Source organism: Dermochelys coriacea, chromosome 11 (assembly GCF_009764565.3).
Source record: "Dermochelys coriacea isolate rDerCor1 chromosome 11, rDerCor1.pri.v4, whole genome shotgun sequence".
Lineage (NCBI taxonomy): Eukaryota > Metazoa > Chordata > Testudines > Dermochelyidae > Dermochelys > Dermochelys coriacea.
Genome location: NC_050078.2, coordinates 28,795,021 through 28,821,226, shown reverse-complemented (window position 1 = coordinate 28,821,226; position 26,206 = coordinate 28,795,021). Strand labels below are relative to the sequence as shown.

Below are 26,206 nucleotides of genomic sequence, written 5' to 3'. Positions count from 1 at the left end.
TACATTGTGTCTTGTACCAAAGTTAGATCAAAGGTCCAAATTCTGCCCTTGGATGAGGTTGATGAAAGTTCATTGTGTGTCTCTCTAAGGACAACATTTTTATTGTACTTTTCATACAGAACTGGGCAGGCAAAGTCAGTTCATATAAAGTGCAATGACCTATAAGATTCTATGGTTATTAATTATTTAAATGGCAAATGTGCTAGGCCCTCTAAACAGAGAGAATGACACAGTGCCCAGACCTGAGAAGTGGACAGTTTAAAAAGGCAAAGACTGATGAAGGGGCAGCAGGGATCTGATGTTAAAGCAAAGCAATGACAGCAATGAATATAGGCACACAGACTTAGTTCCATGTTTTGTTTAAATATCAATTCCCAGCAACCCCTCTACAGACCTACTACTAATTCCTGACCCAACCCTCATCTAGGAACTTTGGAAAAAATTATTTTTTCCAAACCCACTAAAATTCTAGATAATTCCTCTATTTCCCATGAACCCACTAGCTTTCCTTAACCACAACAAACTCAGATTCTTGCCTGCATCCTTTCTATACCTCCGACTAAGAGCCTTCCCTTCTGTGGAGAAATCAGAAATTCAGGAAAGTCACTGATATCGGAGGGGCTTCTGGGCTCAGCAATTTGTCCTCTTCCCTTAGTGTTAATGTAATGAAACTTAAGGGAAAAACTAGACTGAATACAAGGAAAAATACCTTTTTAATGATGTTACTGTAGAATAATCACTCAAGGAGAGTGGTGGAATCCTATTGCTTGAGTGATATAAAACTAGACTGTGTATTAAGCTCTAGAAAATATGCTATAGGAAACAATCTTTCTCTAATAACAAACTGGAACTAATAGGACTGCTCCTTTTTTTTTTTTTAAATTTCCAGGGTCTTTTCCTCCAAAAATTAACAGATGGAGAATCCAGTCTGTTTTGTTCTCCAGTTTCTTAAACTGAATTCTCCTTCATTATAAAGTGGAAGAATCTTTCTGCTCTGACTTAATTTTTAGACCAGTATACGCCATTGACTTCAATGGAGTTATTCCTGATTTACAACAGCATAAAGCAGAGGGGAATCAGGCCCTGGGAATCTTAATGGATTTAAAATGGTATAAAACTACTCCAGCCCACTAATATCAGTATTCATTATACTATTCAAAACCTCATTTAATTAGGGAGTCCTTTCCCCAACTCTCTGTGCTGCATTAATATTACTAATTAAAAAGCCCCAAATTCAAATTATAACTCCACTGTTCACATTAGAATCCAGTTTCTTTAAAAAGTGATGATTGTAAAATAGCACAAGCCTTAGCAAACTAGGAAAGGTAGTGGCTAGATCAGGGGTGGCCAACCTGAGCCTGAGAAGGAGCCAGAATTTACCAATGTACATTGCTAAAGAGCCACAGTAAGATGTCAGCAGCCCCACATCAGATTCACCCCTCACCCTTGCTCCCAGTGCCTCCTGCCCACTGGCAGCCCTGCCAATCGGCACTTCCCCCTCCCTCCCTGCACCTCCTGATCAGTTGTTTCATGGTGTACAGGAGGCTCTGGAGGGGGAGGAGTGAGGGCATGGCAGGCTCGGGAGGGCGTGGGAATGGGTGGAGTGGGGGCAGAGCCAGGGGGTGAGCAGTGAGCGCCCCCCAGCACATTGGAAAGTTGGCATCTGAAGCTCTAGCCCCTTAGCCAGTGCCTATACGAGGAGCCGCATGTGGCTCCGGAGCCACAGGTTGGCACCGCGGTCTAGATTTATCAAACTGAATGAATAAGGGTTGTTTGTTTGTTTTTAAATAAAAAGGGATTGGGAACTACTAATGTAAATCCATTCTAGATAAACCTCTTAAAAGAATTTTTTTAAATGTCAAGAAAACATTTGACTGTTAGCTGCAATTATCTGTTCATAATACGCTGGATATATCCCTTAGTTCTGTAAACATTTGCCTATGATTATATAGCTGCTGTGATCACAAATAGGTTAGTGTCTGATCCAAAGCCCCATGAGTTTTGGACCAGACTCTTAGCATCCAAACTTTCTCTTAGTTGAGAGCCTGAACAGTGAATTCTGTTGTTTCTACTTCCTTTTGACCTAGTAACTGAGGTCCCATTTTTCAGCTAAGGTACCTACCGAATGTGCTCACTTGCATAAATGAGTATTTGTGCATGTAAATAGATACCTGCGTATAAATACATGCAAATAAATATTTGTATGTACTGTTACTTGACTGTCTGCATGTACAGTTTTGCAGGTACAGATTTGATAAAATATTGAGGGGTTTTTAGTATTTATAGTAGTAATATTTGCCTTTTTTAAATATATTTTTGAAATGGTCCAATTGTATGAAATTGTATTAAAAGTTTTGACTGTCACAATAAATATTGTAAAACAATATTGACAGAACTCTGTAATTTTCTGAACTTTGAGTTTGCTTTGGTTCCTGGTTGGTCATTAAAATATCATAATGGGAATATTTACCACACTCCTTTCAGTCCTACTGAGAGCAACAAAATGTATAAAATCCAGTTAATCAGAGTATTGGTTCTGGCTCTCATTGGCTGAGCCCACCTCATGTGCACAGGGGGTTAGGAAAAGTTTTTGACTGACTTTCTCAGAGGCAGTGCTTGCAATTTGTGTGGCCTCTCTGAGGTAATCAGAAAAAAATGGTGGCAAGTGGCGGCAGCAACAGCAGCAGACAGCTCTGTGCTGCTCTCCATTTCAATATTGATGGGGGAAGCCTAGTTAGTACCCTTTATCCCTGAAACCTACTCAGAATTTGGACTTGATCCAGCGAAGCACTCAAGCTGGTGCCTAACTTTGCCTGTGAGTAGTACCATTGGCATCGATGGAGCTACTCAGACTTCAAGTCAGGCACTTGCTTAAGTGGTTTATTTGACTGAGTCCGGAATGCTCAGCACCTTGCCAGGTCAAGTTCAGAGTTCCTAGCTTTCCTTATCCCTAAGACCATCCTGCTGCCTTCCTGCTGGACACTCTGCACTTTTGAATCCTTATCTAAACCTTTTTTGGTCCTGATTTAAGATTCTTGTTTAAAATTCACCTCCGTGGGTCTTCTGGTGGACATGGCTTCGCAGCCCTCTGACTTCCATCTTATTTCAAGATTTGTCCCTGGAAATCTTTGTAAAATATTAGTAACTATGATATTGAAAATGAGTGAATCCTATAACAAATTTCTTCTCTCTTTATGAAGAGGCTCATTGTATCTTCAATTCTGGTTCCAAAGGAACCTGGAAAACTGCAGCCAATTCAAATTTATACAGCATTTTCACATACATCAATACAGCTGGAATGCTTTGGGCAATCCATCATTCTGAGTAAAAGAGGCACAAATTCTGCTGTGAGTGTAAATCTGCAGTCACTCCACCAAAACCCATGAAGTGACTCTGGATTGACACAGGTGTGAATGAGAGTAGAATATGTGCCAAATATTTCATTGTCATATAGTTGATGAACTGTGGAATTATTTTATACATCAACTCTTGGACAAGACTACATGTATATCATTTGAATACCTACAAAATTACACTATAGATTTATTACAATCCAGCAATTACTATCTGTCTATTCTTCAGTCAAACTCTGGCTACACCCTACATAAAATGTGGAACAAAGATCTTGCACGTCTATTTATGGAGAACTATGAAATCTATTTAAACATAAAATATTTTTGCTTGATTTAATATTTCAGCAGACTGAACTTTCATTCGTGCTAGTAGCCAACATATGGCAAATTAGTACAAAGTGTCAACATAAGTAAGAAGTGGAGATGAGAGGAAAAACCTGAACACTACTGCATTTGCTGTGGACATGCACAAAAAAGTGATCAGACAGGAAGTATTTAGTAGAATACTAGTATATCTAGAACATGTATTCACACCTCCCACATGATGCTTTAATGTAATTATAGTGTTAGTTGACTGTAATAATGGGCAATTTTACTCATGTAATACAATTTAATTTGCTTTGCTTTTTATGTAAGCCATGGTCTGAATGAAATCTCCTCACCATCTATTGATGAACTGGAGGAAAAGACCTCAGGAGCGTATTTGTATAGACAAACCTACCTTTGCATAGGTGATTGGCAGATGGATTTGCTTTACTGAAGTGATCAGTTTTAGCTACTTTAGGTTAAAATTCACTTAGTCTTGAATGCAGGGGTAACTAAATGTTACCTTATGACTAAAGGGAAGCAGCACTGTATTTAACAAGTCCTACTTGAGGGGGGTCACCCTAAATTTAACCTCACTCACTAAACATAGGTGGTAGTGATGCCAAATCCAAGCAAAAGTCGGAGGGAGTGGTGATAAGTGTTCCTAGCAGAGAGGGTGTGGCCTATGTTGAAAGAGTCCTAGGTACCATTTGACTCTCCCACTCCTGGTTTTAAAAACTGACCTAAACAGACTCATTTTAGAGTCCTTGATTCTGCTCTTGATCACTACAGCTAAAATCCTGAAGAGCAGGTCTAGGCAGCTGAATCTTAGACCTGGTGTGGGGACAAGGGTTGCAGTGAAACACAATGCACCAGCAGTGAGGTTCCCCATTACCTGGAGAAATCACTAAGAACCTCAGAGCACAGCATTGCAGCTAGAGGCAGGGGCAGCAGCAGAGACCACAGCAAAGATGACAGCAGCAGCAGTGAGCTGTGGTACCACTTGATATTTGCTACCCTCCCCTTCAGGGGTGGGAGGTGAACTCATCCCTGAATGCTGACTTCAGACAATCAACTATGATTGGTGTGCAGCAGAAGGAGGAGAGATGCATGCTGAAGGGAAACTTGTCCATCTGACTTTCACAACACAAGGTGGGAACCTGAGGCAAAGGACTGCTACCCAAGATACTGTGGGGTGGGTGTTTGCTGATTTGTATCCTTTTGAATCATTGCAGTGTTTTCCCAAATTAATGCCTTTCTCCCTTTTTAACAAGTTTTATTTTGTTATACAGAGACTCAGCACTTGTGAGTGCAGAAGGATTAGCCAAGGAATAGTTTAAACTATATTTTGTTTCATATTTTAAAGGCTACCAAGTCACATGAATGCAATAATGGACTAAACTGTGTTCATGTGTCTGTCTCTCTGTATTAATAGAAACATGCCTGTATCTGTAATTTTGGATTAGGGCCAACCTCCTTTTATCTGGGCCATGGAGATCATGAGCAAGAATCTCCTTTCAGAACTACAGAGATGTTACTCCAAAGTGAGAGGTCAACCTGGTTGATACACAGAAGCATTTTCATTTCCTACACATACAGACACCTTCTGCCATTGATATTCTTCTGGTGTAGTAAGTTTTGTGTGGCTGTGGTAATATACTCTGGCATACTTCTAACACATGCAGGCAATTCTGTAGCAGCTCCTCCCTTGTGCAAAGTAGAGTTGGTTGGTTTGTTTGGTTTTTTTTTTTAATTTATTTTTTTAAAGGGTGGAATTTTCTGTTAAGATCCTGTGTAAATGAGCTGGCTAGATAACATGGCTACTGGACCTGCTTTCATTTTCCACATGTATTTTAGTTCGTTTTTCACTTAGGATTAAAGGTGAAACACACCAGGGATTGTTGTGGTAGTTCACTATTTAGAAAATATAATTGGAAGAACTTAGACAAATTGTAAGTAGTTCTGCAAACAGAGAACATTGTGTCCTTATAGAAAAAATCATGGTTCACAGAATCACAATAATAAAGCACATTTTAAAGGTTAACTTTTGACCTTTTACTTGGCAAGGATACCCAAAGATGGATTCAGATGGGGTGTCATGCCCCCAGAAAATGTGAGTAATAAGCAGATTGGTTTCCCCTTTTATAACAGCTAATTTTCTGCATGCAGGATTTCAGGATTGATCCATCTATGAGCCCAAAAGGCCACAGCATATGTAGTGTTTCAAAAATAAAACTAAAGGACATAGTAGCCCCCATTTTCTCCTGCGCTGACTTCAGTTCCGCACAGGAGAGTGGAATCACCATCAAGGGCCCAGCTGTGGCTCCATGATTAGCTGGACCAGTCTGTGCTGGTGTAGTTGCTCTAACCTACACTAGATGGAAATGTAGGCCAGGGACGATACACCAGCTGGGGATGGCTGGAGCTTAGCATGCTCGGGCCATGTTTCCTCCATATGTCTTCCCACTGCTAACATGTTACCTGCATTAGAGGCAGTGATGCAGGAGCAAGCTATGCTGGGTCTGAGCCAATTGACAGCCCCATTGCATCCATTAGGAATTTCCCTGGCCCGATCTAGCTTCTTTCCAGCCCCTTTGCACTGCTAGAATGACACAAAAACAGAAGCCTAGGGGAGAATCTAGCCTGGTATATTTGTTTCTTATTTTATTTCAAGTGTGTTTATTGTTTTTACATCACATGCTAAATGCATCAGATATTAAAGTAGTAAGACAGAAATCCTAAAGAAAGGACAGATTTAGATGAGATTGTCAGGAAAATAGGGTGATGGTAGTCTGGGGGCTGAGGAGGCCTGTGTGGACTAGCGTTATGAATAACACATTCTTCTCATGTTTCTGTTATTCCTTAATCTATTAAGTATATCCAGACTATACCCTTTATAGCTTTATTCCCTTTGTTCAGAGGGATGTTAATGATAGCTATTTGTGGAACTGTCTGTTAGTACTTACGTGCAGAGTGTTATCTTTCCATCTAAAAATCTCAGCACTATACAAAAGCCTCAGAATACACTTGTAGAGCCTTTTGGACAAATCAGCAAAGAAAGATCAGAGATTTTCTCAAACTTGTATCACAAGTCAATAACAGAAACAGAACCCAAACGTCCTGCTTCCCAGTCCTTTATTTTAAGTGGGCAATGGGATTTTGTCGCATCTACACAATCCCATTGCTTCCTTAACTAGATTAGTAATTTTGCACTGTGTTTAGAATTTATGGGACAAATTAACCATTGGATCAGATTCCTTACTTGATTTCTTGTGACTCAATAAGGCATAGCAACTAGAACTTGCCCCCTAAAAGGAGGAGAGGGCAAATATTTTGTGGATTTTAATGAAATTTCCTCTCCCTTTTTGTCCATCAATTTTTTTCATTTTTTTGTAATGAACCAATTCTAATAGCAACAGTTCTGGCTCAGAAAGAGGACAGTGATAGGTCAAATATTCACTATTCCACAAAGTTGAGCAAAAAAAGCAGAAAAGATCAACCTTGCTGTGCAACTCTTAGCAATGTATCAGCTATGCCTAAATGTGAATCGCTACAAGGCTACATCTTTTTATGACAGAAAAAGGAGGGGGTAACAGGAGCCCTTAGGGCAACATCTTTTAAGGAATTTGCTAAACTCTATCTCTTCTGCAAACACTAGCAGCTTTTTCAGCAAAAAAATGAAAATCAGTAGTGGCTAAACCACCAGCCTTGGGCTTTTGGTTTTTGTCTCAGTGGAGTGCTAATCTTGGCTGCTGCTTCAGAAATGACAGATGGCAGTCTGTGCTGTTTGTTCTGCATTACTGTTTGTTTGGCTCCATTTATTAGAAGGCCCTAATATGCAGCATTCCTTTGCAGTGGGGACTACCTTTCCATTTTGGACTAATTGCCCTATTACTTTAGTATAAAACATGCAATGTTCAGCCTACTGAGGTTAGTGATTGAAAAATGTCATTGATTCTTATGATTCACTTATTGGATTGTGTTGTAATTATGTTTTTTTCTATTAAAATTGCACATAGCCCTCCATCATATGGAGAACAGACTATTGTGTTTGGATGAAGAAGGCTGATTGAGAGAGCTATAGACTTTCTCAGCTGTTGCATTTAGGCCTTGATTCATTCAACCAAACACTTAAACACATGCTTAATTTTAAGCTGCAGCTTCATTAACTCAATGGGACTTCAGCATGTGCTTAAATAAATCATGAAGAAAAGAGAGGTATCACAATGCCTAGAGGAACATATCTTCAAGCATGTATGTTTGTCTATCCCAACATGGGGTGTTGTCAGAAACCAAGAAGTGGATGGTTGGGTCATGGATCAGGGCTGGGGGCCAGAGCAGGAATCAATAAAGGGGTTGGAAAAGGGCAGGAACAGGACTAGGAGCAATCCGTTAGAAGCTCCCAAGCAGTGGGAGATCCTCCCAGCGAGGCAGTGACACTGAGCAGACTGGACTGCCTGCTCTCATTGGAAGCTATATCCCTGGTCTTGGGGATACCTGATTAGACTTTTGCCTGTAGATGGGCTGAATCCTGGTTTGACTGACATGGAGCTGTCAAGTAATCAGGTTGAGGGATGACTTGGCAGCACTTATCAAGCTCAGGCTCAGAGATGACTCATTACAGGCGTAAACACAGCCAACCAGGACTACATAAATGAACCTGTCTCCTCATGTGCTGCAGACATAGTTGAGGTCAGTTGAAATGCTCCAGCTAACAGGCCCTAGACTAGAATGCCAAAGGACTGGTGGCAGGGCTTTCTTAGTTCAGGCCCTTGATGCTTTGCTTCAGTCACACCCACCAGCCAAGTTGTCTGACAATTATGATGCAGTGCAAAAGGTCACTGTCCTTTCCCCTCTGCCCCCCTGACATGTGTGACCAAAAGAGGGCTGGGGATGTGGACAAAGGATTATTTGCCTTTTGGGGAGTTGCCCTTTTTTGCTCTCAAAATCTGTCTAAACTTACTGTAGACTTGTAGAACCATGTGAGTATTACAACATGTTGTACAAGTTCCCTGAGCAATGATTAACTGAGGTTTTTATAAATCTGAAGACAAATAAATGAAATGACATAGACATTTTCCAGGTGATTATTTAAGATTCAGTACAATAAATTTCAATGAAAGAAGAACACTATGTAGAGTATAAAACAAAGCAGCATCCTTTTGAAGCATGCTGCCTGTGCCACTTCCTTTCTCAGGATCTGCCAAGCATAAAATACAGCTTTTCTCCCTCTCTAATAGGAAGAAAGCGGAAAAGAAAGAAGATCAAATTCTTCATAGTTTTTAGTTTGTGTAATGACTCATTGAAACAATTCCCCAGGCTAATTTTCCCCTACTGTTACTCACACCTTCTTGTCAACTGTTTGAAATGGCTGGGCTATCTTGATTATCACTACAAAAGTTTTTTTTTTCCTCCTGCTGATAATAACCCACCTTATTCGATTACTCTCATTAGAGTTGGTATGGCAACCCCCATTTTTTCATGTGGGGTGGGTGTGTGTGTGTGTATATGTGTATATATACACACACACACATCTTCCTACTGTATTTTCCACTGCATGCATCTGATGAAGTGAGCTTTAGCCCACAAAAGCTTATGCTCAAATAAATTTGTTAGTCTCTAAGGTGCCATAAGTACTACTCGTTCTTTTTGTCTCCCTGAATTGCTCAAGCATCATGCAGAGAGTGGGAAGCTAGTGGAAACAGTTCCCAGGAAGTTCTTGCCCATGAAGGGGTCCACTTGGCTGACATAGAGCCTGTTAGGGCAGGTCAGACAGGAAAGGCGGAAATGTTCTGGGTATAACGAGAATGTTCTTGCTATTCTCTGCTTCCTACAGAGCATAGGGGGCCAGGAGAAGCAGAGTATAAATGAGTAGTATATAAGTTGCTCTAATTTACATGGGGCCAGGGAGGCCTCTGACTGCTGCAGAAGAGGAGAGAAAAAATGTCTTAAAACCACCTTTGCCTCCCCCTTTGCTGTGCTGAGTTCAAAAATAGAACAGAATCATGCCAAATGGCTTAAGAGACTGGAGCAATTAACTCTTCACTATGGATGTACTTTTTCTTGTGCTTGCAGCTAGCATTCTTATCTCTCTGCTGTTTAATGCTGTAAAAGTTCTCTACAAAAATCAATGCCAAACCCATTCATTCCAAATAAAGGACCCACTTCAGCAGTCTCCACTCATGCTAAACTCCAATTTACTTTAACAGGAGTTTTGCCTAAGAACCACAGAGTAGTAAAGGGGTTTCTTTAGGTGGTCTTTAGTTTTTGATTAGTTTGATATAACACATTTCCTGGGTTCACTCTTGAAGGAATTACCAGGCCGATGTGTCATCAAGCTAATAAGTCCTCTTATTTCATCTCAACTTCTGTTTGAAGTCTCTAGCTGAGTCATCCCTTGTGAATCAGACTATTAGATTAATTCTTGGTCTGTGGCTCATATATAAGCAGTTGCTAGTAAGTGTTCAATATTTGTCATTGCTGTGGTGTTGCTTGGACATATAGGTTACAGGGTATGTTTCTGTTTCATGATTGGAAGAACGTAATTTGGAGTCAGATGTGAATATATGGGCTTACAAATTTTAAATTCACTTACTCAATATTATGCAATAGTTTGAATTCTCTGTTTAGTGACTAGTCCTGAAAGTAAACTTGTTTGCTAGAATATTCATAGGAATATAGAATGTGAATAGGAACAAAGTCAAACTCAAACAGAGTAAATTAATTCAAATGAATATTTCCAGAAAATATTGTTGTAGTACTTGCACAGCTCTACAATAAGGCAAGAAATACTGTTGTGGCTACCTACAACAGAGTCTGAAGCAGAAAAGGTTTTCAACCTTAGAGGTAGAAGAAACTCTATATTCATGCTCTCTCTATATCTTGCACCTGGAACTCCTATTGTCTATAATGGGTACTTTGTCCACAGAGGGCCTGCAGGATCATGCCCTCTTAGATGTCTCCACTAGTATTTGAAATTAGTTACTAAACAAATACTGCGGTAAAACAGTTTTACTACAGTTAATATTCAGCGCTCATAACTTTTGTTTAAGAATCTCAAAGTGCTGTACAAACATTAAGTCCCATGGCACCCACACAAGGTCTGTATTGTTATATCTATTTTACAATTGATAATCTGAAGTACAGTTTGCCCAACATTGTACAATGAGTGTGTAACTAAAACAGGAACTTAACTTAGTAGTTCTGATCTCCACAGGCTGTGTTAGCCACCAGAGGACACTATTTCCCTCATTTACCAGTGAAATAATATCCCATTCCTAAAACCAACAAAAAACCCTAGTAGCTTAAAGAGTGTAGGAAAACCTCAGAGTTCAACTATGGCATATGCAGTGCAAAAATAAGAGAGAGTATTTAAACACAGTGCTAGCTTTCCTGTGTCACAGATTTAAGGAAAGATCAGGCAAACTTCTTCAATGCAGTGTTAATATTTTATATGTATATGCTTTGATGCCTTCACAAACTATATACATATAGCACCACTGAAATGCAGCCACCAACTACTATGAACATAACTCATGGCATCACAGTTTGGGCAGAGGATAATATGACCAATGATACCAGGATAAGGTTTATTCTTATGAAAGTACATCAGCAACTTTTAAATCTAATTATGTAGAACCGATAGAATATCTAGCTTAAATTTGAGTCAGAAGACCTGCCTCTACCCCTTTCTCTCCACTCTCAACAACACACAGAGCAAACTTCTTAGTAATCACTGTATCTACCTAAAAAAAACCCCTCCAAAAACAAAGGACTGACAGAATATTAATCTGTGGTTCTAAGAAATCTAGGTATTCTCAATCAGTTTTCAGTCATTTTCCTCTGTGAACACAAAGGACACAACAATCCTGGATTCTATGTCTCCTGACTAGCATTTATAAAATAGGTCATCATCTAGATGAAAGCATTTGAACTTTGCTCTGCTTCTGGAAAAATAAAACCCTGACTTTTAAATATACTTTTAATGTAGTTTATTTAATAGAGTTGCTTTGAAGGAAAATATCAATTTGGCAAATTGTATCTAACAATTAAGTGTCCGAAAAAGTGGCTATATCAAACTATGCCATTGTCTACAACTTTGTAGAAAAACAATTGCCTTATTTTGGCTGCTGTTGGTGCTTCTATCATCACAGAGCCATTCATCACTAGTGTAACTCCACTGAAATCAGTGGAGCTACATTGTGTCTAGCCCATTTTGGTTGCAGTTTTGTTTCTTGAATTAACAAGAAGTTGTTCTGCTTTACTCATGGAACAAACCAAAGGTGTTCTCAGAAATAAATCCAAAAGGGGAAATACAATCTAACTGGTACCACCTAGGTGCTGAACCCAATCTGTGCACAGGCAGATATGGGAGAAATTTTCCAACATGTGCGATGACTGTAAAGGGTAAAGTGATGTTGATAACATCTGCCCAAAATAGCAGCAAATGCAGCTCAGAGCAGTAGCCACACTTTGATACAGTGTGTCTGTGGTAACCAGGGCATGGAGTGCTTCCTATCATGGGGGAACACCCTATAATCCGGTTATGAGTGTTTGAAATGCATGGCTGCCTCCTCTAGCCAATGAAGAGAGAAGAGCAAAATACTCCAGGAACTCCACAAGACACTTCACTATGTAGAACTAATTCACTTGGGAAGTGCTTAGAGACTAATGGTGAGAAGGACCTTAGAAAACCTTTGCACAGATATTAGCAGTGAGAGGATGTGCAATACCCGAGATATGATCTCAGGAGCAGAAACAATGTCACAGACACAGTAGAGCAAGTTTTCAGTGTTAGGGAATGGGCTGCATGAATTTAACACAGAGAATCCTTTCCATACTATACACCTCTTCCCACAATTTACTCCCCTGTCACATAGAGCTCACAATGGCTAGAAGTATTATGGCTCTACCCAACAAATTATGGGTGGATAGAGAATTCAGAAAAGGACACAACAGAACAGATTGGAAATATGAGATGTTACTGCAAGATTGGGTGGGTTTATGAAGTCATCTTGCAAATCTCTACTGTTTGAGACACCCTGGAACAAATGACATGGCATCACATAGAACTGCACACATTATAGAACACTTCAGGAATCTTGGAAGCAAACTGAAGAAGAGGAAGTCAAAGTGATCTTTTCAGAGATCATTCTGGTCCCATGCATGGGAAAAAAAGGTGAAGGCAGAAAATATTGGAGGTGACCTATTGATGTGACTGGAGTAGAGCTGAAGTTTTTGGCTTTGTGGAACATTAGGCCATGGTTCCAGTTGGAGAGGGGCCCAAAGAGGCTGGCCTTCATTTTACAAGTGTGGGTATGGGGGGGTAATTACTCTGTGGGAGTTCAGCTGGAGCATCCAGGAGGACATTTAAGGTAGCAATGAAAGAGGAAGATGCTAATAAAGCACATACAGTTCAAACTCAAACGTAGCATGTTGCAAAGAAATTGAATTGGCGTGGCAACTGAGAAGAAAATAATGTTTTCAACTACTTCTGTACCATTGCTCAAGTCTGAATAACAAGCAGGAGGAATTGGCAGTTCTCATTGATGAAAAGAATTGATTTAACTGGCATTAAGGAAATCTGGTGGGACAATTTGCATGATTGGAATGTTAAAATCACTGGTCATAACCTACTTAGAAAGGATAGAGTGAGGAAAAGAGGCAGGGTGGAGGTGGATATAATGGTACACTACACAAAGATGTCATTACCTGTTTTAGAGTTATTGATAACTTGGAACCACAGAATAATTATATAATTTTCTAACACAAAAGGTAATGTACCCAACAGGAGGTAACCCTAATTTGGACCTTATTAAGATGATGAATTAATCCCTAGACCTGAAGTTAGTTGGTTGTGATCATGACCCAATTACATTCAATGTGGGCAAACAGAAGATAGTTCCTACCAGTAACATATAGATACTTGGTGCTTCAAAAGTGCTAATTTCCCAATGCTGAGGAAAATTCTGAGTGAAATTGAGTAGGAGGAAAAATTTAAACAGAAAAATGTGAATGAAAACTGGGAGTTATTTAAGATGAATTCACTGGATGCCAAAAAAGCCATGATTTCACAATCAAGAAAGAGGTCAACTTTGGCTAAAAGCCCCTCCTGGTTCAGTGGAAAAGTGAAGGCAGCAATTAGAAATCAAAAAGCAATATTTAATAAATGGAGGGGGAGGAGAATTAGGTGGCAGTCACTATAAATTAGAAGTTATGAAGTATAGAAAGGTGATAAGGGAAGCTAAAGACATGGAAAAAATTCATATCTGCTAAGGCTGACAACTAGAAGGCATTTTAAAGTATATTAGGAACAAAAGAAATCCTAGCAACTGCATAGGCCCATTGCTAGATGGAGATGGCAAAATTGTTAAAGATGCAGAAAAGGCAGAAGTGTTCAATAAATATTTCTTGTTTGTATTTGGAAAGAAATAGGATGATGTGTTTAACAGGGTGATCTGTTCCTTTGGGACCAGCCAGTCCCATTCTGAGGCTTCAGTAATTTACAGAACAAATTTACTCAGTGTTCAAGTGAAAAAATGATTGGGCTAAATTCCTTACCTATGCAAGCTCATGCTTGGCATAGGTAGGTGGGCAAGGAAGAGGGAAGGCAAATGTTGGTCTAAGCCATCTTTATTCTACCACTGATCCTGGGGGCAGTGAGATCCAAACTAAGCCTAGGCCCCAAGTAAAGAGCCCAACCTAATACCTCCAGAAGAGTCCTTAGGAAGGGATATGGTGGAGGAAGGAGAGAGGAAATATAGTGCAAAGCTGCCATCCAAAGACCCACTGCACGGGGAAATCCTCAGCTCCCTTATTACAGAAGTTTTAAGTCCCCTGTGCACCTCTGGAATAGTACAAAGAGTACTCAAAGAAGGATCCAGTCTAATGTTTCTAAGTGCTAGCCCTGCAAATTCAACTCACGCACTGAAAGTCAATCTCGGTTCTTGCTTTCTCATACATCTCTGCCAATAGTACAGATTCTACAGACCAAATGCAGCACTCATGATTAAGGTTAAAATTTTGTCACAGTTATTTTTAGTAAAAGTCAGAGACAGGTCGCAGGTAATAAACAAGAATTCCTGGAAGCCCAATTCCTCCAGTAAGGGGAAGGAGCCACAGCTCCTCAGTTTGGGCCTGAAGCCCAATCCACACTACCAGGGGCTGACAGCCCAAACTCCACTGCCTGCCCTGGGGTGGGAGGAGACTGACAGCTGGGGTGCTGCAGTGCAGGAGGGCTGAAAGCCTAAGCCCTGCCACCTGGGGGGGCTGATAGCCCAAGCCCCACTGCCTGCGGCTCATCCAACAGCAGGGGGTTGACTGCCTGAGCCCTGTCACCTGGGGTTGACAGCCAAACCCCTGAAGTCGCAGAGGTTACAGAAAAATCACAGAATCTGTGACCTCTGTGGCGGACTTGTAGCCTTACTCATGAATGCCTGTAAATCCCTAACAGCTTCAAATGGAATGTTATGTCAACCAGGTTTGGTGAGGATAGCCACACATTAAGTATGTCTACGTTGTATTCAATTCAGTGGCCTAGGTGCCCCATACATCAAAATGTGGAAAGAATATGCAATGTGAAGGATGGAGGGAATGGGGGAGAAGAGATGTCATTATGAAATGCCTGCATTTCAGCCTTGTTTGAACAGAAGCATCTGGAAAAGGCATGTGTTGAGGTAGAAATGTCCTTTTAGTTAAAATGCTTTTCCCTCCCCTTCCAGACACCTCAAGCATATGGGATGAGCATCTACCACACATCTCTGTCATGCATGGAATTATCCAAAGAGAGACAATGTCTGCACTGAAAGTGAGAAACTACCTCTTCTGTTATAATACTCACATCTGCCATTTGGCACTCATGAGAGGTCATTTCTTTGTTAAAGATTTATTGTGAAGAGGGGAAGGGATAAACTAAATTATATATAGTATTGTGTGCTTTGCATAGTTAAACTCAGTAACTAAAGGGTTAATTATCTCAATAGATTCTACTACTAATTTACTTGGCCTTCTGCCTAAATATCTCCAAGCATTACATACATTAATAATGCACATGAGCTAAACTATCTATATCAGATACTGTATTACTATTTGTTGAAAGAGCTTGGGAACAGAAAAAGTATTCACACAGTTATAAGCATTGTTACAGGTTGCACTTACGATTAGTCTGCGCAGCATCCGTAAAAAAACAAAATAAAACAACCCAACCAAACTCAGCTGACTCCTTAAATGGTTAGATTGCAGTATTGATTTCTATCACTTTTTGTGCTACCTTCTAGTTTGTTAAAGAAATACGTCTGTGCTTTGTAATTCTCCAGTACACAACAAAGAGGATAGCTAACTGGCCTCATGTCAACCTCTTCATAACAGTCATCCAAAATAATCCTTCAAAAAGCTCACCTATCTAGGAAGAAGCAGAGAAAATTGACCTAACTAGTCCACAATATGGTTTCAATTAATCTTGTATAGGGAATTCACAAGATATTATAAGGGTGTGCACAGTAAAAATCCATAGCTGGATAAATAGATCTATATCCCATTCAACACTGAAGCTTCTCAAGTAAATTACAACAGCTATAAATGCAAAAATGTCAAAGTTGCTTTTATGGGGCCGCTTCCTGAGTGTTTCAACCGAAGAACAAGAGTCAATGAAAACGTAATAGTAATAAATCAAGTTTTGTAAGGACTAAAGACTTCTCAGTACACCTTCTTTAAATCAATGTCATACTACAGATAAATACACAATACATAAAGACACACAAAATAGTCTATCTTATGTACTTTCTTCATGTAAAAGCATGAACTATTGGTACAGGTTTGTTAAAATGTTCATCAGAGTACAGTAAAAGCATTAAAGAGATATCTTAAATATCACATAGTAAGAAATTTTTTCTATTGTTACAAATGAAACAGTAATAAAACTGAGAGATTAGAGAAAATTGTTTACGTTCTACATTTCAAAGCACTTTGTGTGGAATAATTTTCACTGTTTCTCCCATTTAATCAGTTTCTCCTTTTGTATGCATCTTACACAACAGTGGAGAAAAAAACAGAAAAAATATGATTGCACAGCAACAAAATGGCAAAGAAATGGAAGGACAGATGCAGTAGTACCTGAAATCCAGCCAATTTTAAAATTGAGTTAGAAATCATTTTGAGTTGCTAGTGTCCCTTTAGGTATTATGAAAACTCCTTAGGAACAGTTACTCAATTGGTCTAAAAGCAAACATACTGCAAAATCAGTTTTCCCTCACAATGTTTGTTATAAGAAGACCTCTAAAGGACTTGAAATAAAATATTATGAGAATATAAACTGCTACAAAGATGATGGAGAGGAAGGATGGTTCAAGTAGTTAAGATGCTGACTGGGGCCACATGAGACACAAGTCTCCATTCCCTGCTCCACCATAGACATCCTGTGACTTTGACAAGTCATTCAGGGCCAGATTTTTAACTCCTATTGGGAATTAGGTTCCTAGGCACTTTGAAAATCCCACTAGATACCTCTCTGCATCTTTAGATGTCTGTAAAAATCTGCCCCGAATCTCTCTGGCCCAGATCCTCAATGGTATTTAGGTATCTAACTCCCATTGATTTCCATGGGAATGAGGTGCACATCTGTAAAATGAGGATAAGCATATTTCACTTCTTTACAGGAGTGTTATGAGGATAAATTAAATTATATTATGAGTTGGTAAAGTAATGAGGTGTGTGTGGGGGTACATAAGTACCTAAACCAGCAGTTTAACATTATTATAGAAGTTAGAATTGAAACCTCTCCCTCCACAAAAACAGAAATTAGCTTCACAATGGGTATCCAGATTCTTCCCAACTAAAGGTTGCAACAGGCCAGGAACCCAAGAACTAAATTTATTTTGCACAAAATTGAGCAGATTATAGCCATCCTCATCATTAATAATGCATGTTCAATTGCTATGACAAATCTCAAATGTACTTCCCCAGCTTGATTAGATCAAACTGGAGCACTGTACACTAGGATCTGTGATGGATGCATGACATCTTCTTAAAGAGGGTGGTGGCCACAAGACGCATTATAAAACTCCAGGAGCTGGACAACAAACTACCTATTTGTATGTGCAACTGCTGTAATTTAATGCACCAGAAGTAAGTGGGGTGGTAGGACTGAGGTAAATAATAGAGGGACATTGTGTAGCTCAGGATATTAAATTACATTCTTTTATCTAAGCTACACAATTACTAACTTGCAGAAATGCAAAAGAAAAAGTGACATCAGTTTCTGATAATTTTTATCTTTAAAGCGGTGAAGTCTATTTGTGCCATTTTTATTACAGCTGATTCATTTTGATAGTGATATATTTTCAACCTCTTTAGTAAATCCAGCGCTAACAGAAAGGAGCTCCATTTTGCCTTAAAAATTAGTGTATTTGACAAAAAGAAAAGGAATGCTTGTGACACCTTAGAGACTAAAAAATTTATTTGAGCTACAGCTCCTGAGCTACAGCTCACTTCATTACATTTCCAAAGTCAGCATAATGCTCTTAACTAAGATCCTAATAGTGAAGCAATATTGCCATCTGCAGGTCACTTCTAACTATGAAAACATTTTTAACAAAATTGTTTACTTTCTGAACAACTTACTGAATAAATACACCTACTGAAGTTTTCAGGCTACAAGTCACTCTGTTCTCTTTTTACTGAAACTTTATAATCAATAAAGATGTATATGCTGTACACTTTGACACATACCAAATCATTTTATACCCTTCAAATTGATGTTTTCTGTCATATAAAATATTCAAATATTCACTTCCTTCTCTTTTGAGGAAACATTAAATGTACATTGAATATTTTGTTTTTAACTGTAAAATTCCTTACAAAAATGTTAATAATTTACTCTTCACAAAAGATCCTGTAATTCTACCATGCATACAGAAATGCTTAGAAAAAAAAAGTGACTCATGAAAATTTCATATTAGTGGGATGAACAACAATTCAGTCACCCTGAAAACATTTTTAAGAATCTTGTTCTGAAAATATTCAAAATATTTCTAGGTCTGGTTTATGAATATTGCCACCCTAAAATCACACTGTTGTCTTATCTTACTTTTTCCTTCTATGAGAGGAATGTGCTATTATTAATGAGGGAACATCAGAATGATTAATATGGTAACATTACAGCCTGCTACTCTGAAATGTGACTGTAAAATAGACCTTCTTGCTGAATGGATCTGTTCCTGTATATATTCAGTCATATCTACTGATTTTAGTGACAATAATTAGTTCTTGCTATTTTGTAGTGATCTTACCACTGCAGAACCAACAGAATTATAGGAGAATGAGCTAGATTTTAAACAGGCTCTTGCATCAACAGAATTGCTAAGGAAGTACCATTTTCTGTTGGTGATATATACGGCAAAAATAATCCTGAATGACTCCAGATACTGGGCTGAGTTTGGAGATCTGTCAGTCAGAAAGTTTTGACTTGTAAATTGAACAGATTTAATTGGGAAATCATTGGGACATAATAAACCATTTTTACAAATTCACCTTTCTAAGCAGAAGCACTTTTTAACAGAATATAAGGTCACACTTTAAATAATGAATAGGACTTTAATACATGGTGAATCACTGGATATAGATGGCTTGAGTCCAACAGGTCAATGCCTTGCTTATACCATCTAATGCATACTGCTCATGTGGGTAACAACTAATAATCATGTATTAACTATTTACAAATGTACCCTTTATATGGTGTACCCTAAACAAACAGATGGAGGTTCTGACTTACTATGCAAAGAAAACAGTCAAACGATTATAACACAGTGCTTGCAAATGCACCAAGTAAGCAAGCTGAAAATTCTGTGTGGTAAATTCTCTCAGGTCATTATCTCAAATGTTACAAGTAACCAGTGTAGTGATCTGAGACAGAAGGGTGATGGCAGAGTGGTCTCGGGTGGCACAGCAGGGTGAGGGCAGAGCGGTCTCGGGTGGCACGGCAGGGTGAGGGCTAGGAGGATCAGACAGTAAATGTGAAAAATCGGGATAGGGTGAGGGTGCCTATATAACAAGGGTGGCCAACCTGTGGCTCTGGAGCCACATCAGTTCTTCAGAAGTTAATATGAGCCTCCTTGTATAGGCACCAACTCCGGGGCTGGAGTTACAGGCGCAACTTTCCAATGTGCTGGGGGGGTGCTCACTGCTCAACCCCTGGCTCTGCCACAGGCCCTGCCCCCACTCCATCCCTTCCCACCCCCTTCCCTGAGCCTGCTGTGCCCTCACTCCTTCCCATCCCCCCCAGAGCCTCCTGCATGCCACAAAACAGTTGATCGGGAGGTATGGGGAGGCCCTGCGGGGCTGCTGGTGGGGGGGTTGGGGAGGGCGGAGCTGTTGAGGGGCTGCTGACGTATTACTGTGGCTCTTTGGCAATGTACATTGGTATATTCTGGCTCCTTCTCAGGCTCAGGTTGGCCATCCCTGCTATATAAGAAATAGACCCAAAATCGGGACTGTCCCTATGAAATTGGGACATCTGGTCATCTTAGTGATGACAGAGTGGTCTTGGGTGGCACGGCAGGGTGAGGGCTCAGCAGTGTCAGGTGGCATGGCAGGGTGAGGGCTCAGTGGTCTCGGGGGGCACAGCAGGGTGAGGGCAGGGCGGTCTCGGGGGGCACGGCAGGGTGAGGGCATGGCGGTGTCAGGGGGCACAGCAGGATGAGGGCATGGCGGTGTGGGGAGCATGACAGGGCCAGGGCAGGGTGGTCTCAGGGGGGCACGGCAGGACAAGGGTAGGATGATGTTAGGTGGCACGGCAGGGTGAGAGCAGGGCGGTCTCAGGGGGGCACAGCAGCGTGAGGGCAAGGCAGTGTCGGGGGGCACGGCAAAGTGAGGACAGGGCGGAGTCTGGGGGCATGGCAGGGCGAGGGCGGGGAGGTGTCAGGGGGCATGGCAAGGTGAGTGCAGGACGGTGTCGGGGGCATGGCAGGGTGAGGGCAGGACAGAGTCGGGGGGCATGGCAGGATGAGGGCAGGGCGAGAGCAGGGCGGTCTCGGGGGCACGGCAGGGTGAGGGCAAGGCGGTGTTGGGGGCACGGCATGGTGAGGGCAGGACAGTGTCAGGGGCATGGCAGGATGAGGGCAGGGCGAGAGCAGGGCGGTGTCGAGGTGCGTGGCACGGTGAGGGCAGGGCGGTGTCGGGGGGGCACGGCAGGGTGAGGGCAGGGTGGTGTCTGGGGGCACGGCAGGGCCAGGGCGGGGCGGTGTCAGGGGGGCACGGCAGGGTGAGAGTGGAACTGGTAGTGGTTGTTTTAGGTAACTTGAAAAGTGCATTTGATGCTAGGCCCTGGTTTCACTGTGGCCTGAGGACGCCAGGGACACTCACCGGTGCAACCCGACAGGGGCCATGCTACCTCCCTCTGCCCCAGAGAAATTTGGCCTCACCGTGCCACGTGGCAGGTAGGTCACCACTCACTGCCCCTAGCCCTTGGGAGTCCACAGCTGGCGCCTTCACCCTGTTTTCCCCGGCCTCTGGGGCTCGAGATCCTCCCGCCCCACTTAGCAGCTCCCCTTCAGCCCCTCACCCCAGCCCCCCACTGCCTGCCCCCTCCAGCACAATGGGGGAGGGATAGCTCAGTGGCTCGCACATTGGTCTGCTCAACCCAGGGGTGTGAGTTCGCTTCTTGAGGGGGCCATTTAGGGATCTGGGGCCAAAACTGGGGCGTGGTCCTGCTTTGAGCAGGGGCTGGACGAGAGGACCTCCCGAGGCCCCTCCCAACCCCGATAGTCTATGATTCTGTGACACGTGGCCCCGCCCCGCCCTCTCTCGCCCCGCCCCCTCGTTGTGAGGCGGGGACGCTCTCACTCCGCAGGCCTTGGTAGGCCCCTCCCTCTGTAAGGCCCCCGCCCGCGAGCCTGAGCGTGAGGTGGCGCTCTCAGTGCCTGACCCCGCAGTCCCATTGCTAGGGACGCACCAGCCCCAGACCGGGCAGAAGCAGCTACGCGGTGGCGGTAGCGCCCTCTGCGGCCAAGTCTTTGGTCTCTCTCCGACGCTCGCTGTTCTGGTTCAGGCGCGGCAGGGGGCGCAAGGGTGAGCGGAGGGTCCTGTGCGGCGGTGGGCGGAGCCGGAAGCGGTCGCGGGGCGGGGGCACGTCGGGCGCTGCTGCGACTCACCGGAGAGGGGAGCGGGGCCTGGCTCGCCTGGGGGAGGCCGCTGAGATGCCGCTGTTCGCCCCCAACCCTTTCGAGCAGGATGTGGGTGGGTGAGCGGGAGTCCGGCCGCTGCGGGGGGTGGGGCAGTGTCCGGACTCTGTGCCTGAGCGGCGGGCTGGGGTCCGGCCCGGGGGTGCGCTGGGGAAACGGGGTCGGGCCGGGCCGTTTTCCTGTTGGGCGTTGGGAATGGGGTGGGTGTGTCGGGGGGGGTGACTCTGAACCCGGGCGCTGCTGCGCAGCAGAGAGCTGAGCCCTGTGGCGTAGTCCGCTGCAGCGGCCGGCGGTGTTCGACAGACAACAGAGGCCAGGAGCCGTAGTCCCCAAGAACTGCCCTGAGCAACCCCCTTCGCCCCCCACGCACCGGGTACCTATAGGTGCCAGAGGAGATAGCAAACGTATTGCTTCCGCCGATTCGTGCGTGTACGACCCTTGGCCTGCCTTCCTGTGGGTCCAGAGTTATTGGATCTTAGAAGTTTAACATCGTTAAACTAAGTTGCAGAATTTAAGAAAAAACATGATGTATTTTTCTCACTAAGCTCAGTGAATAATTGGAGTGTGTGGTAGTCTATAAGGCTTGTGATAATCATTGCTTGAAAATTTTTAGCTAATATGCTGCCGCCTTTTTGACAACAAGACTCAAAATGGCATGTTATGTTCGCGTACATCTGTTTTATATATCCAAGCTGTAGGAAGATGTCTAATGTACAGCCAACAGTTTGGGGAAAGGTTCCATGACAAGACTGTAATAGGGACCCTTTTTTTTTTTTTCCGGAAAACTTAATGCCATTGCAGACTTTTACAGATAAGATCTGCAGACTATATTGCAAACCACATGCAATGTTTTAGCATGCATATAGGAACACTTACTGATTTTATATGGTTTTTTTCCTGTACTGCTTTTACTCTAAGAATAAATGTATTTGACTTTGTGATGACTGGTTGGTAACTGTAGCTCCTAGAGAGAGGTTAACCACAGGTCCTGGGCCCCAGTCAGCCTTTCTGGGAAAATCACAGTGAGGTGCAGAGGGGCTACAAGCCTAAACCCCTCGTCTGGAGGGTGAACGATACTCCTGCACCAGTTATGGCTGGGAACCTGAAACCTTAAGTGGGAGTCCTTGAGGACAGTGAGGTGGGGGCTCAAAGGTGCAGTTAACCCTGAAAGTGTGTCTCTGATCACAAACAGTCTGATATGAAAGCCCCAGGAGCTGCTACGTATGCAAGTTTGAATGGAGTTAAGTGGTGCATTTGTTTGGCATTTCCATCTCTAAAGAGCTAGGATGAAATCTGGACTCTACTGAAGTATATTGGGCCACATTTTCACTCTGGTTTTAATATCTGCTAGTAAAATGTTGGAGTAAAATCAAATTAATCCTTAGCTGACATCTGTCCATGTAACAAAATCATTAAATGCAGTCCTGTTTAGATGGAGCTACTGAGGGTATATCTACGCAGGGATTAAAAAGCCTGCAGCTGGCCTGTGTCAGCTGATTCTGGCTCACAGAGCTCATGTTTCCCAGCTGAAAAATTGCTGTGCAGATGTTTGGGCTTGGGCTGGAGGCAGAGCTCTGGGATGCCCTCCTCCCCTTGCAAGGTCCCAGAGCTCAGGCTGCAGCCTGATACCAAATGTCTACACAGCCGTTTTTAGTCCTGTGAGCCTGGGCCTGGCAGTATGATCCATCCCTCACTTTACTGAGCATTAAATTTTTACTATAAACTAATCAGAGGTGTATGTAATAGGGAAAAAAAATGAAAAAGTTTACCAATTCAGTAAAAAAAACTCATTAAAATTTAAATTTGTTTTATGTTGGCATTTTAAATGGAGTTCAGCATTCTTGTTTTTTGGTCAGTTGTGGAATATTCTACACTATATTTTAATGAAAACTGTGCTGCTTATGCTCTTATTCTACTATTTAAGCTAGTAGAGTGGAAGAAATGCTAACCAATTTTAAAGACTTGTTTTGTTAACTTCAAAGTGTGCATGCTAAAAGCATTCCCTTCATTCTCCTTTCCTACAAAACCTATTATGAGTTGTTGATTTTGACATATGATTGAGGTGAAGGTATAAACATGCCAAACCAGCTATGCGTGAATTCAGTTCATTCTGTTTGAAAGATCTATTTGCCTGCACCAATGGGGACACTTTTTTAAATAGTTCTCTGTGGTGTATTTGCATGACTCAAGGTTTGCAGGACTGGGAACCTCAACTTAACTTTTGTCTAGAATACTAGGGAAAAGTGAAGAGCTTGGAATTGCCAAATACATTAATATTTAAATGTACCATTTTTTAAACACGATCCAGCTGCTATGTACGTGTTGTGTTGTTAAACAAGGACATAAAAGTGGTGGATTTACAAATAATAGGGCTGAATCCTGCAGTTCCTTTTCGTGCAAAACACTGGTTGATGGATGTGTGAATCTTGCCAGAATAAGGATTTGGCCCTTCAGGGCCCTTTTTAATAATAGATTAGGATGTCAAAAATACTAAAATACCTGCATGTGTATTTTACAATAGCATATTACTGCTTTTGTGTTGTTTCTATGGCTGTAACGCATATCTATGACTAACTTCCTTTTTATCCGTTTTTTTTCTGGGTGTCCTTTATATTTGTGAAATTTGGATTTTTTTGCTGTTTCTTGGAATACTTTTGAAAAACATACTTACACAGAATTTTACCTTCCCATGAGTATTCTATTTTTCTTTCCTTAGTTCTTAACTCTAGGTATGTTTTTTGTGAAAGCAGGTTCTCTTTCTTAAAGCAACAGGAGCAGATAAATAAACTCTTATCTGTGGAAGGCTTAATCATTTAATATCAGAATTGGTGTGGAAATAATTGGTGTCAGAGGATTAAAGTGATGAATAACAAACTTCAGGAAGATGTGAATGTTTTAAAGATCCTGTTTTCATGTATACGTTGAAAGTAAAAGACATGCAGTTTGAAGAATTATTCTTAAATATACTATATGGAGTGTCAATTGCTGTTTAAGAATAAAGTATTCAAATCTTTGGAGACTTTAGCTGAAAGCACTGTATGGTGAAATAACTAGTGAAGTAGAAGGAAGTTCTGATTAAAGTTTTGATTAAACGGGTTTTTAAATCCATGATTAAGTATTCAGCAGGGATGGCGCGTGTGTATAACATAAGTAACAACGATCAGTAAAAGCGGTAAAGAGTCCTGGTGGCACTTTATAGACTAACAGACGTATTGGAGCATAAGCTTTCGTGGGTGAATACCCACTTCGTCGGATGCATGTAGTGGAAATTTCCAGAGGCAGGTTTAAATATGCAAGCAAGAATCAGGCTAGGGATAAGGAGGTTAGTTCAATCAGGGAGGATGAGGCCCCCTTCTAGCAGTTGAGGTGTGAACACCAAGGGAGGAGAAACTGCTTTTGTAAACTATCAGTAAATCCCACTTCAGCATTGGATAAATTTGTCATCATTCATTTTCTTGGAAAAGTACAACTAACCCTAATTAATTAAATCTGACAAAGAATAGATTGCCGGTGAGTACCAGAAAAAAATAGAGCTCACCTGATAAAATGTATTTGAGAGCTTTTTTAAACGTATATCCAAATAAAATTACATCTCATGAAGTGAGAAAAATTGTAAATTTTCTTGCAAGAATTTGTTTTGATGTCACACAAATTTGCTTTAGTTCTCAGCTGTACTTCAAGTTTTTGATAAAAAAAAAATGCAATGTGATATGTAGAAAACTTTTCCTCCTCCAATTGTATTTCATTCTCTTTTGAGAAATAGCAGCAAAATAAAGTTATAAAATTAGCCATTAGCAAAATTTTAAACTGTCTGATTGTTCTTACTGAAAATATATTAATCGTACAATGGTAATATTTATTTACCATTTGTGAAAAAGACTCGGCAGTTAGGTCAAAGCTAATACATTGAAGAGCCTCTTCTTTAAATGTTATCAGTGCTGCACTAACTTTAAATAAACAAAATAGTTGTAGGATATATGCTTCTAGTTACTCTAGAAAGAGTCAGGGACCAGTCTGGAATATAGACTGTTTTGTTAGTCCTAACTTTAAAATAAAAAAAGTTTGAAATCTTTCACTTATTTAGATATATGAAATACAAAAAAAGCCATCATTTAAAATTTCATTTTGTTGGGGAGCAAATTCACTCTCTGGCATTCATTGTCTTGTACAAACAATTTCTCATTGTATACAAGAACTCTGTCTAATTTTATGTACTAGATAAATGCACAAGTGCTTAATCTCTGGAGACCTAGAATATAGTCCTTCGACCACAGTGAAGATGAATTTGTTGGTATTAGGCTTTAACCTGCATTACAAAACCACCACATAATTTGTCATGACTGGTAGTCTCAGCTCAAGGGAAGCCAGGACTGG

The 26,206-nt window shown here is 41.4% G+C and overlaps 1 protein-coding gene across 2 annotated transcripts in view; it reads left to right on the top strand.

Annotated features, from left to right (window-relative positions):
* The first annotated feature begins 21,588 nt into the window (after window positions 1–21,588).
* Window positions 21,589–26,206, top strand: part of STAM2 (signal transducing adaptor molecule 2) — a 35,997-nt gene continuing 31,379 nt past the window's right edge. Inside the window, exon 1 of one of the 2 annotated variants that reach the window (XM_038421646.2) lies at window positions 21,589–21,887. In XM_038421646.2, the coding sequence (XP_038277574.1) occupies window positions 21,848–21,887 (40 nt within the window). In that variant the 5' untranslated portion in view covers window positions 21,589–21,847. The remainder of the gene's footprint in view (window positions 21,888–26,206) is intronic. The other variant, XM_038421645.2, reaches the window with a different exon arrangement.